At 39.0% G+C, this 13,346-nt stretch overlaps 2 protein-coding genes across 5 annotated transcripts in view; one reads left to right on the top strand and one right to left on the bottom strand.

Moving 5' to 3' along the window:
* Nucleotides 1-9,513, top strand: part of TMEM156 (transmembrane protein 156) — a 31,287-nt gene extending 21,774 nt beyond the window's left edge. For both annotated transcript variants that reach the window (XM_037391296.1, XM_037391308.1), the window contains one exon: nt 4,159-9,513. In XM_037391296.1, the coding sequence (XP_037247193.1) occupies nt 4,159-4,178 (20 nt within the window). In that variant the 3' untranslated portion in view covers nt 4,179-9,513. The remainder of the gene's footprint in view (nt 1-4,158) is intronic.
* The window catches only part of FAM114A1 (family with sequence similarity 114 member A1), a 36,912-nt gene continuing 32,474 nt past the window's right edge, over nt 8,909-13,346 (bottom strand). For all 3 annotated transcript variants that reach the window (XM_037391262.1, XM_037391283.1, XM_037391272.1), the window contains exon 15: nt 8,909-11,806. In XM_037391262.1, coding sequence (XP_037247159.1) covers nt 11,705-11,806 — 102 coding nt within the window. In that variant the 3' untranslated portion in view covers nt 8,909-11,704. The remainder of the gene's footprint in view (nt 11,807-13,346) is intronic.

The following is a 13,346-nucleotide window of genomic DNA, read 5'->3' as shown; positions in this document are numbered from 1 at the left end:
AGGCAACTAGCTCCCTTTACTTAAAAAAATGCAGCATGTGAAGCTGTAAGAGGGCTAACGTTTTTGAACGCACTTGATTCAATGGCTGCTCCCTAAAACAGTGGGGGCAGAGAATAAATGAAGTAAGAAATAAAAGTGAGCAAAAGTCAATTTGCCATGCCCATTAAAACACCCTGATATATGACGAACATCCTCTCTGAAGGTGGTGGAGTACACAGCAAGATGATTTTACTGATGGTTAGCCCTGAAATTGTTGTTTCATAGGGAAGGTTTTGGCTAAGCTTACCCTTGGAGGCTTAAGAAATCCTGTCCCAAGGTGTGACTTCTCTCTGTATCTGTCCTGCCCTTATGGCAGTCCCTCTTTCCCCAGCAGTGGGGCCACATGGAGTCTGGACAGACTGGCTGGCTTCTTCCACACCAGAAGAGTACTTCAGTCCTACAATGATCAGGGCAGAATAAGTGTCACGTGTGTATGGCATGAAAAGTAACGGTGACCCCTCTCCTGCAGTACTCGGGTGCTCTGCCTGCTCAAGGGGAAGTGGCCTTGTATTCTCCGAATCAAAAGGGGCAGTAATGGATCTCACGAACGACTAGGAATAGAACAGTGTTCTCTCTTACTTGGGGAAATCAGAGACAGATACAGATCTGACAGTTCCTGATGAAGAGCTGCCAATTTATGAGGAAAAAAAAGAAGGAAAACACAGTGTCTTAAAGCTAACTGTTGTGGACTTGTTTTGTTGGTAGAAAGGGTCCAGTATCATGCTCTGAGCTGTTGTTAGATCAAATTCACACAATCTACTCACTATTACCCCGAGCCCTTCTCTTACTGCATCAATCTCTTTGACAGTCAATGCCCCAAGGACAAGATGAAACAATCTTAGTGTCCTGCCTCCCATTAATTCTCTTAATAAAACTGGTGGACACGTCAAAGGCTGCACGAAAGCTAATGAGAGTTCCACATCAGCAATTGCCAACAATTTTTAGTACACTGCCTTTTGCCATCAGCACTTCCATCTCTTTGTAAAGAGCTTTGAGATCCTTGAATGTACAAGGTGCTTCACATATCTCTATTTCTTTCTGAGCAAGAGTGTAGCTGTATGGTTAGATAAGACAAGTTAGTCTCCCAGTGAATATAGAACTTGAGGCACAGCCTTATCATCCAGTGAAATGGATTATAAAACTGGAATGTAAGGTAGATGACAGGGATGACGCACAGGGGAAGTGTGTGTATGTCTAAAAAAGGTGAAAACCTCTTCCACAGAAATTGTAAAAGAGAAGTTGATGGGTCCCTTTCTTCTCTTACAATCTAAAAGCATGTGGACACAAAACCTCCCACGTTGGTACAAGAGATCATTAAGTAACTGAGTGTACGAGAGGCTGGTTCTTATCCAGCTACATCAGTAGTATCACCACTGCTGTCCATTTCTAAGGATACCCTCCCCTAGCAATTTAGAAATGTAGTTGTGCAAATTCCAATCCAATACCAGGAAAATTCAACGCAAGTCCACCCAGGGCTTTGGCTCAGGCCCCTGCTGCCTTGCTGAAGAGCTCTTTACATGCCATCATCGCAGAACTTAGTAGCACAAACAGAAATAGCCTAAAAATATTCTTTTCCCACTTTTCCTTATGTGATTGTGGCTTTACAGAAATGTTTTCACGTCACAGCACTCTCAAAACTAGCTGGCTGCAACAAGACTTTTTACCATCCCATACCAGGTTAACTTCAACAAGCAGCCAGCACGCCTTGCCCCAGCACAGCCACCAATTCCCCACAAGATTTCAACAGTTCATCTACCATCCATGCTGTTTCTTCATACTCTTCAGGCCAGTCCCTCTGGTTCTTACCCCTACTGCATCCTTCTCCTCATCTCTTCTGCCCCCAAGGCAGGTACTACTCCTCTCTGCTTCTTCCAGATCTCTCTCCATTGGCTGCTCCTCTTCCATACCCCTATGAGCTATTTAACCACTCCACAGAACCAGCCACAGCTGCACCTTGTCTACATCAGCCAACCCACGCTCTGAAGCCAGCCCACAGCTGTATGTTAGCAATGTTAATTAACCCGGCTTCATGCCTCTACGTTTTCATATTTAGAAGAATCCCTCTCGTCTGTCTTTAAGTAAGACACCTACACAAACAACAGAAGATACAAATTACATAGGGAAAACAGTGAAACTCATAGTTCAAAATGTTCTAGCGAAGGCACATACCAAATGTACTCAGGAGCGAGAGAAAGATTACGCTTAAGCTGTTCTTATAAATCATTAATGTATTTCTAAAGATTATTTTAAATTGCTGTGATCTTTCCACTTAGCCTTTTGACACTTTTTCCAAAAAGCATCATTTCAGTGCTCAGAAGTGATATTATTGTGGGGAAAGTCACCATGAGATTGGGTGCGGTGCCGCTGACAGCAGGAGTTCCTGCTGGTAGTGACATACTGGGTTTGCCAGGTAGCCATTTTTGTAAGACATCGTTTTTTATGCTTTCACAAATTCCTGTAGGTAACTATGAAAAAGATTTATACCCATATGCAGCTTTAAATTGCTTTCAGGACTGTATGCAGTCACTCAATCACATATTTATTTTTTAAATATGAAAGATAATTCCTCCTCTGTTCCTGCTTCCATAACAGATTCAAGGCTTAAATCATGCATTAAAATTTAAACTCCTCTCAGGACGAAAGAGCTCATAGAATCGGATTGCTGAGCACATTCCAGGGTAGTTGGCACAATTACTGGGCTCTGCACACAATGCATGCCAGGGTGTGTTTCTCCGCAAAACAGACACTTAAGAGGTTTTTTTGAAGGGAAGCACTCTGCTTGCTCGCGGAACTGGACTGTAACGGGCACCGTGCAGGCTGTTTAAACCACTGTTCCATTAGCTGGCATCAATTTTTGATGCATTGTATCCTGCCTACACTTGTCATTTTCTAGCTCGCTTCAGCAGCTGTTGCCTCCAGTATGATTTCCCAGTCAAGGAACACTTTTTATCCCAGTCCTTATGATATAAAGGAAAAGGGAGACAGGTGTTATTACTGGACCTGCAGCTACATCAACTACCAGAGTGGGTGGGTACATTGGGTACAGATGACAGGCTACATTTGCTTTTTCACTCAGCGTGAGAGTAAGAAGTACAGAAACCCTGTGCTCCCTGCCCTCAAGCCAGCACCGTGTAGTTCCCTAACAACTAAGATGAGCTTGATTGGGATCTGGGCATTTTCATATTTCAAGGTTCCTCACCACATGCTACTCTGGGAGCTGCAGTCCAAATTTCGAAAGTCCCATTGACAATTACTGAGGAGTATTTTTCACTTGGGAATGTGGAAAAAGCTGCTCATAGTTCATTATTTCCAAATTTGTCCTACTGTATATGAGTGTAGCACGGGAAATGTAGTTGGGCGCAGGTTTGTAAATTCTTCCCATCTAGCTGGTGGTTTGTATTGGTCTATTTTTATTTTTTCCCATTAGGATATTTCAGCTTATTTTGGGTCAGCTTCAGTTAGACCTTGTTAATACCCCAGATTCACTTCTGAACGCTCTGCTGCAGGTGGAGTAGTTCATGGGGAGATGCCCTGGAGCTGACACAGAGCAAGAGATTCTGGAGCGGAGGCAGACATCATACAGAACTCTTCTTGCCTCTTCTAGCCGCTGGGAGGGACAGAGAGAGGGAAGCCTGCTCTGTTATTTGAAGGAAAGAGATCAATCACCACCTGCCTCTGAAAGGCAGTTCCAGGCTGAACTCTGTGTAGATGGAGACGCTCTGCAGAAAGCCAGTTTGGGACACTTGAGGGACACTCTTACCGAAGCGTTCCAGCCAGGTGGATGTGGTTAATGTTCTCTAGGGCAGCTGTTGGCTCTGACCACTTACATTGCCCACCTTCCCTGAAGGTGAATGAGGTCTGGGGCGTCTCACTCAGGTTCCTGTACCATAGTCTCATGTGGTGGGTGCCTAAACCGTGATTCTGCTGGCAGGTATCATGCTTAGGTCTTTCACCCCAATCGGATGTATATAGTCCGTTTTGTCTGCCTCTTAGCTACAATGTTGTTTTCTTTTGAAATAAAGAGGGAAATTCATTACTGTGAAAGTCAAGAGAATGACATTTAAGATAAATCAGGAAAGACCTGATTAACCTCTTTTTTTCTGATGCTGTTTTCTTCAGTTGCAGATGTTGCCGTGTGAAGTATCATTACTGTTGGATGAAAGAAGACACATCATACACCACAGAAAGAAGCATCTCCATTTCCAGTTTGTGGAGCTATGTTATCCAGCCTTTTTTTCATGACAATGCAACTATGCATTTTAGTTGAGAAGCTTCGTTTTATCCATCACCCTAATTATTTGGTATTAGGAAAATACTAATGATGGACAAACATACTTTGCTGTAGAAAACAACTTCAGTAGGAGAGTATAGATTTTACATCTATTTTCAGTTCATTTGGGATTTATACTTAATCATATGGTTGTGAGATAATGCTTGCAACAATTTCATCTTCTATCAGAGAAGAAATTTCTTTTATATTCTCCATCAGACAAGGAAGTCTGTTTAAAGATAGAAATTATCCTCTGCTTCCTTGAAATAAGCAGTTTTCAGCCTATTTTAATATTCTAGGTGAGTAAGATTCCTAAAAGATACAATTTCTGGTTGTTGAGGCAGGTGACCAGAGAATCGTAAATGGAGAGAATCCTGCAGTACATTTTAATTTCTGCAGTAAACCTGGAAGACCTTAATAAATTCTGCAACATCTTAGTGGATAAAGAAAAAAATGTGGAAAAATAGTAATTTGGCTTCAAACCACAGAATCGTTATTATTGTTTTTTAATAACTCATTAAGATGCCAAATGGGGATTGTACTTTTTGAAAAATTGCATTTCTATCTTTTGCACTACTTTAGGTCATTAGTATTCAGTCTCATTATCTCCTGCAACTTTTCCTTACTTTCCATTTATTACTGCTCCTCTGAGTGTAATGGAGCAGTTTGGGCTGAGCAGGGTCCCAAAATCATTTGGTGCTAACACATTATTTGTGTGTACAATTTAACCATCAATTACTAGGCAGAAACTGAAATTGCAGAGCCAGGTCTTCAAACTCCCTTGTGCTAAATCCATCAGGATGAGCAGATTGTAAACTGCCCATTGCAAATATGATATGCAGCAATTTAGCATCGTGTTAATACTTCATAACCTCTATACCTTACATTTTATATAGCTTTTCCCTCCTGAAGCTTTTCGAAATTGCTTCTTCAGTCATTATACTGCACCAAGCAGTTCAGATTTAATAGGAATAGTTGTGAATATCAGCTTCTGAATGATTTGAGGCCATATGGAATTTTTTATATTTAGTTGGATAAGTCTGAAGCATTTGTTTCTATTGTTTGTTACCATCTTATAAAAAAATCAGAGAAAAATACTGTCTTGATTTAGGAGCTTTTGAGCCTTTATTGCTTATCTATGGTAATAACTTAAAGTTTTTCAGAAATGGATTTTTTAATACAGTCTATAAAACAAAACTATCACAATTGGTTTCTGGTTGTTTTTCTTTCTTCTTACTATAGAACAACGACTTACAGATGAAGAGGCATATCTATCTCAAATCGCTGTAGGCCATTTTAATCCGTGTTTAAATGCTTCAAATGATGGCACTATCTATCACTCCTCCCCTTCAGTAATCCAGAGATCTCGTTGATAGGGACAGCCCTGCTCCTTGTGACCCCAGTTTAATTTCCTTTCCTCTATAATTTAATTCTGTACTGTTGCTGCCTGTAACCTCCCTCTTTGCTTTTCCTTCGATGGCTAAACTATGACTTACTCTTTTATCACCCACAGTTATCTCACAGCTCTCTAAGCGTTTGGTTTTACTACTTGGGAAGGTTCCTTTAAAAAAGTTACCTTTAAAACCACCAAGAACAAGTAAACACAAAAGGCTCTTACAAGCTTTTCATCCCTGTTGAGTAGAGCTTACCTTGTCTTGCAAGTATGATCCAAACTAGAGGGAACAGTCGGAGAATGGGGAGACATTGGTGAGAGTGGTAAGAAAAAAAAAAAAAAGTGATCATAAGGTAATGCAGGTTGAAGGAACCTCAGGCTGTCTCTAGTCCATCATTCTCAGGCTGGAGGAGCAAGGAAGGGACTAATGAGCAACCGATTTCCCACTTTCTCCTAAGATCCTCTTGGCTTCTCTCCTCCCATGTCCTCTAACTCCCTTCTCTTCATCTCTGGCTTCTTCTAAACTGAACACCTGAGGAGAGAAAGGCCATCCTGGTGCAGACTCTGAAGCATGAGAGGATGGGCAGGAAGGAAGAACTTCAGAAAGCAACAGGAGGAAGGAGACAGGAGGTGGAGGAGGGTGGGGTGGATGGCACTGGTGGGGAAGGCAGAACTGACTGTGTATGGAAATGTCCAAAAGGGACACGGGGCAGAACTGGTAATGGAACTACAGGAAAGGCACAGACCACCTTCAATACCAGCACTGTCTGAGCTGTTGATTCAGTGTCTGGGCTAAGCAATGGCAGGAAGAGTAGAACTGCATTTTTCCAGGTCTAGTAAATGGCTTGAGGCTTCTGAAGGTGTTTAAAAATTGTTCGAATTACCCAGTTTTCTGGCTTGCATTTAGGTGGCATTGTCTGATTCCAGAACAGGCACCTCTCATTGAATGCCTTTCAGCCTCAACCCTGCAGTGCAGAAGCGCAGTAGCACACACGTGTTTGAGTAATGCCTTCATGCCTTCCTCTTTACAGCAGCAGCAAATTCAGCTCACTAAGAATTATGATTAGTTGTTGCTGCAGCTTTAGACTCCTTTTGTACATTATTGTACTGTTGCGTAAGAAATATTCTTTCACTCCTTGGGTAGAATGTTTGAAAGGCAGAATGAACAGCTAGTGCTTTGGTTTGGAGTCTGTTACAGCACCTCCTCAAAAGACTGTAAAGGGAAGCTGTGAAAAGGAGATCAAAGTGGGGAGACTAATAAGGAGTTCTTAGCAGGTGCATGCTCAGGGACTTTTGGGGTGCAGGCAAAGAAGGGAGAACGAGCACTGCAGATCCAGCGCGATCAAATTAGCTGTCTGTGTTCCTTTGAGCTCTTCCTCTTTGAACGTTCTTATCTTTGACTTACTTCCTTCAAGTTCATGCAGATTTTCATTTTACTTCAGAAGTGCTGTTACAATTTATTCCAGTTCTGCTGGAACAAATCAGATGTCATCACTTGTTTATTCTGAGCCATGCTGAAAAATTCTTTCACAGAGCCTTTTCTCTAATCCAACCTTGCAAACTATTCCTATTTCCAGACAGCATGTCCTTTTTATTTTCTTTGAAAATAATTTTCCCTTTCCCATCTTTTTAATATAGCTCAATTTGTGACATTTTATTTTCAATTCTTTAATTTTAAAATGGCACACCATCGTCAGTATTACAAACACTGGAGTAGGAGTCAGACATGGAAAACGTACAGGTCACACACTAAAAGCAGGTTCAGCAGCAAAGGTTGACCCAAGACAGAAAAAAAGTGTTTGAAGTCCAGAAGGCTTTCCAATCAGGCTGTAAGAGTTTCAAAGTAGGTCAGACTGGCTGATGGTGTCATGTTAAGCCTTGCTCCGAGATGGTTTTAAAAAGAACTCAGGAAAGTCCTTTTCACTCTTCACGTTCTTTTGAGGCTAACAGAAAGGACAGGGCTGTCATTTGAAATAGAACTGGAACATCTCAAAGATAATCCTATGAGCTGGGTGACTGCTTGTATGATAAAAACACTTCTGTGAAATCAGAAAAAAGGTGAAAAATCTGTATTTGTCACTAAAAATACTGTGGCGTTTCAGTCCCATTAAGGTTGTTATGAATCCTGACTGATGGGTGACACTGGAAACATCATTAAAAAGCATTTCAACTTGTAATGGTATGTTTGAGGCACATTTTAGAGGAAAATATTAATGGCTTCAGTGGATAATCTAAGCAGTATGAAAAAAGTGGAAGAGACAGTTCTTTTGTTTAGCTGTCTCAAACAAAAATATTCTGGAGTGCAGGATGCTGGAGTGCAGGAGCAAATCATAGGGAAGAGATGTTTACACATGAATTGACTATACCCTAAAAAGCAGCAAACAACTTACAGCTTGCTTTGTTTTGTTTGCCTGAAAAAAAATAAAAGTCAGCAAATACCTTTAATATACAAATACAGCAAATGACTTGTGTAATAGTTTACTTCTAGCTCATCCTTCAGCGATGCAAGGCTGTAGGTACATAGACATTGGTTTAAGTTTCATCTTGATAAATTTCTCAACTCAGTGAGTGCAAAAGCCTGCCTCCTTTGTCTCTGCATAAAAAGGTGTGTTCAAAGTGAAAGGAATGCCATGAAAAAGAGATCTGCTTAAGAGAACAGGTAATTTTCACAATCTAGGTTATTTTTTAAATAAGCACTTAAAGCCTAGTAGTTTGATGAGTGCCAAGGCACAGTTCGTATATCAATGTGGAAAACAGTAGTGAACCAATGTGGAAAACAGTGGTGATGAAAGGAAGTACACTCTCCCTTAAAAGTTTAAGGCAACACCTGTTTTTATCAGACTCTCAGTAAAATCATATTCATCATTCTGAAGGTAAATCACAAAATCAGAAAGTGGAAGACTTCACTGAGTACTTCCTCCCATCACATTATTCTTCAAAACATTCTTAGTAGACTGTCTCAGTTAGGTATCTCAAATTTGACTGATGGAAGAATACAAACTAGTGTAAACAGAATAGTCTGGTTACATCTATACAGTACTTTTCTACTGAAATATTATTTACCTAAAATTGATTTAAAGATGTAACATTCAGTTTTCCTAGGACAAGATGACTGCATCTGAGATCAGATGGAGTATCCCTGTGCTCATATTCTGCCCTATTTCCTTTCCTACATTGTATGGATGTAAAAACTGTAAGCCCTCACGTTATTTTTTACAGCTTCTTTTATTTTAGGGTAAGGTACTTTATTCAATACATACATAATTTAAGCAAGACAGTGAAACCTCTAGTAAAGAACAGTTCAGACAAGCAATCTTTGTCTTAAGAATGCCCCTCTATGATTTCAAACATTATCCCCTGACGCTTCTAATACTACATTGTTCAGTCTCTGCTAAAAGGCACCACTATCAGTCAACTCATTTTTCTGACAGGTTTAACACTATATATTCTGCACTGCATTTCAGAGGGGAAAAAAAAAAAAAAGATTTGTATGAAAAAGTGACTAAATTAATTTATGTCTGAAACATTAACTTGGCATAGGAACAATATGAAACAGCTAGTGCTATGTTCTATGACTCATTTAGCAGTAATACGATGTTTATAGATATCTGATGCAGAGCTGTACTCCAACATGGACAGAAAGGCTTCTTGATGAAAACTAATGATCAAATTAAAGTAAAAATAAATCCAGGATGTAATGATTGGTAGGTTAAAACACTAGATTTTTCTTGACTGTCTTCGTTTGAAAAATAAACAAGCTTTTAACCAGGTATTATATTCTGCTTGCCAGCACAGAACAACAGAAAAAAAACACTTTAAACAGGCCTTTTTACAAGCCACTGAATGCTTTCACTGGTGCCCAGATACTTCAAACTGCTCATGATCAACTATATGGAGCAAGTACACGGTTCTCAGTCATCTGCACCGAGGAGCTGTTCTTCTCGGCCAAAGTGCTTGCCAGGTGAGTACAAGTGTGCATCTCTCCCAGTAGCCAGCCCAGACCACTAGAGAAGAGCCCGCTTATCCCCCTCAAAGTGTAGATGCCAGAGGTGAAATGCTTTGCATCAACTAAACATTATTTTGTAATACACACCTCAAATGACGCTTTCAGAAATAAAGCAATGTCAGATAGAAGTGTCACGGATGTAACGGCTGATGGGAGCTGTATCCTACCTTTGGGCTAGTGACCCCGCCTACCAGTTGCACCCTCCTCTGTCCCGCTTTCTCTCATGTTGAGGTAATTTAGGTGTTCAATATGGCATAAATACCGATGAATGTCAAGCTTTGTTTGCCTTTTCAGCTGCCAAGGGGCTTTCTTATTTTTGTTCACATTGCTCTAATATTTTTTTTTTACATTCTGTGTAGGTGGCTTTGAAGACTGTACCCCTTCTACTTACCCAGAAAGATTATCTCAAATCTGCTAAATTACATGGTGTCAGAAAATAGGTTTTGCATAATAAACCTTATTGAAGGGAGAGTGAAAATTTCATCTCTAAATAAAAAAGATGGAAAAGTCACAATGTGTGTGACAGCAGAACAGGGACCACAGCAGTGTGAGACACAAACAAAGAGACCTTTCTGTCCTCTCTTACTTGGACTCAAAATTAAGTTACCATGTGCAAAGCAGATACATGTTTTCTCTTTTCTGGCAAACACGATAGTATTTCCTCATGCTCTGTTTCATTATTTTTATGATGTATAGACTATGCTTCTATGATTAAATATATTCAGATGTTAACTACAATTAAAAAGTATCTAAAAACAATTAATGAGCGTATCAAGAGGAAAAAAATAGCTGAAAGAATGTAATAAACAATGAAAATCCAGGAGAACAAACTGCATAAAATATTGGAAAGTTCTTCCTATCTACGAGGTACACTAGCCTGAACAAATTCTGAGGTTCACAGCTCAGGATTTTAAGCTAGGGATATGGAGAAATTATCACCGTTGCTAGTGTTATCATGAAATGTCATTCCTACTGCCTCAGATAAAAGGTGATTGCTCCGACATATGACATCCTCACCTAAAGTAATTCTCTCCTAACTTCTTTTCACAACTTCTTCTATACGCCCAAAACCTATTTCTGAATTGTCAGTATCAGTCACTCCATTTGTTAAAAAGGTTCATAATGTTTAAAGCCAAAATTAAATCCCAAAGTGCTAACTTGGTAACACATCTGAGAGGAGATTATTTTGGGGGTATTTCAATTGCCAAACAAAAGGGAAATTTTCTATTTCTTGTGTATTAAAAAGATCATTTTGGCCTGCAATGTTGTTCTGCCATTGGAATGAAGAAATAGACATAAATGAACACAAAACTGTGGGTCAGCAAATACAAACTTTACCCATACTCTTAACTGGCTCAGAAAATTTCTTTTCAGTATAATTCTCTATGCATATCCTCCATAATTTTCATTTAGTAAAGTTAATACCTATTGCTGTACAACTCTTTCAACACAAAGTGTTATGTAAGTGGTACATATTATTATGATGTTATTATTTGCTACTGTAAATAATATTTAACAAGCACCAACACTATGATAATTTGTTCATGTTGGCTAAAATGAAGTACTGAAACCAACTTTTGAAATATACATTTTTAACTGACAGGATGCAAACAACAGAAATGGTCATTTGGGCTGAAATATTTTAAAATTTTACCTTCTAATTTGCTTCAGACACTGTCTACAACTGGAAGGGTCAACACTTAGAATCCGTATATAAATCAATGCTAATATCAATAAACTTCAGTTTAAATTAATGCAGAGGATATACTGTAATGGAAAAGAAATTACTCACTTTACTAACTACTTCTAAAGTCTACAAATCTGAGAGAGTTTTAAAATGATGTTCAAGATTGTATGTGCAAAACTGCAGTTAGTGTCTTCAAAGGACTCTTAAGTGGCCCAACATCTCTCATACCACGTCTTCTATCTGCATACATTAAAGACATTACGTCTGTGGTTTCTGTTAAGCCCAATGGAGACAACTGCTGGGAAACTGTCACTCTTGTGCTTTCAAACAACTGGTTTGGATATGTGAAATTTGCAGAACTGGAAGCAATAGCTGGAAAGCATCCTGAATGTAAGTAGTGCTGTTGCAACCCTAATGGGGAGAGAAAACATGTGGTTCATCAGTATAGCTGTCATGTATTCCAGGAATTACACTGTACTTTTTAAATACACTTCTTTTTTTTTTTTAATACATCTGCATCATGCTATATTAGCATATGTATTCACACAAGATTTTAGAACCTGCAGATACCAAAAATTATAAATTGCAACAGCTTATGGCTAACAAGGAGAGCCTCAATCACTACATGAAAATCTGATTTTCCCTCCGTTTGAACTCTTGGACAGTTTTGTTTGTAATGAGAGTAGAATAAAATGCCAGTGTTCAGAAGTAGATTTGACTTTTTAAATACAAAACAGCTAGTCTTTCCAACAACAGAACTAATTCTGAATTTGACGTAGGTGGAAAAAGTGTCACTGAAAATAACAGTTTGAATTATTGTAATGGTTTTAACGTGTAGTACTATTATTGGAATTTCTAATACTGAACAGTACAGCAGTTTGTAATTCTCCATGATCCTAGGCTGTACAAATACATAGTTGTACAAATACAAATACGGGATTTAAGAAGTACAAAACATCATATTCCACAATTCCGGACATTCCCAGATTTCACAATTTCTGAAGCACAGAAAGATACATCAGCTGCAACAGCAAATTTACCCTATAACAAAAGGAACTGCACAGTAATCTTTACTACAGCTCTATTAATCTTCCCATTATTTTCCCTAAAGATATTGTTAATTCAGTGCAAAAATGCTTATTGTAAAAATCTTTTCCTCATTTTTAAGAGAACAGTTTTAGATACAGAATGACAACTTGTAGTCGCTACTACATGTTTATTTATGTTTGAAGAGAAGTGTGATATAATTAGCAGAGTTAAAAGAACTCATGCTGCAGATAGTACACATTTTAGTACTTTGAGTGTATTACTCCCTCTTGACCTCTTCTCAGCAAAACTGAGGCACATTTTACTTACTGTTGCTCTTCTGATGAAAAATAGCTCATGATGTCTAATAGAAGAGGTCACTCATGGGTTATGGTAACTAATAAAAGAAATCACTCAGGAACATTTTGGTGATGTCTAACACACGGTTATCCATGTGATGACCAAACCTGCTGCTACACTGTGAATCTTTGTGGAAACCTAAATGCCTATGGAAGGGAAGCACTGTAGCATAACTGCAACTCCAATTTTAAAGGAAAGAATAGTCTGAAACTATCTGTGAATCAGAAATACTCTGCAAGATTTGAAGTAGGTAATATAACAGTAAGAATAGACATCCCAGGCAACATGTGAATAGGTTAGAAAAGGGATAAACAGCAAATTGTCTGCTGTGCTCTGACCAATACAGCAGCAGAATTTAAGAGCTGGCCAGTCTCACTTCAGTGACACAGTTCTTACGACTCCTCAGTAAATGCAGTATTACTACTATAGTGTTTGTGGGAGAGGATGAACACAAAACCAAGAGCTTTATGAGCTGGCGCTGAACAGCCAGAATGATATTGTCATTACTTTTTATATAGTTCTTTCTTCAGACATAAATGCAACTGTTTCATTTCAAAATCATTGT

Source organism: Falco rusticolus, chromosome 1 (genome assembly GCF_015220075.1).
Source record: "Falco rusticolus isolate bFalRus1 chromosome 1, bFalRus1.pri, whole genome shotgun sequence".
Classification (NCBI taxonomy): Eukaryota; Metazoa; Chordata; class Aves; order Falconiformes; family Falconidae; genus Falco; species Falco rusticolus.
This window is presented reverse-complemented; position numbering and strand designations above follow the sequence as displayed.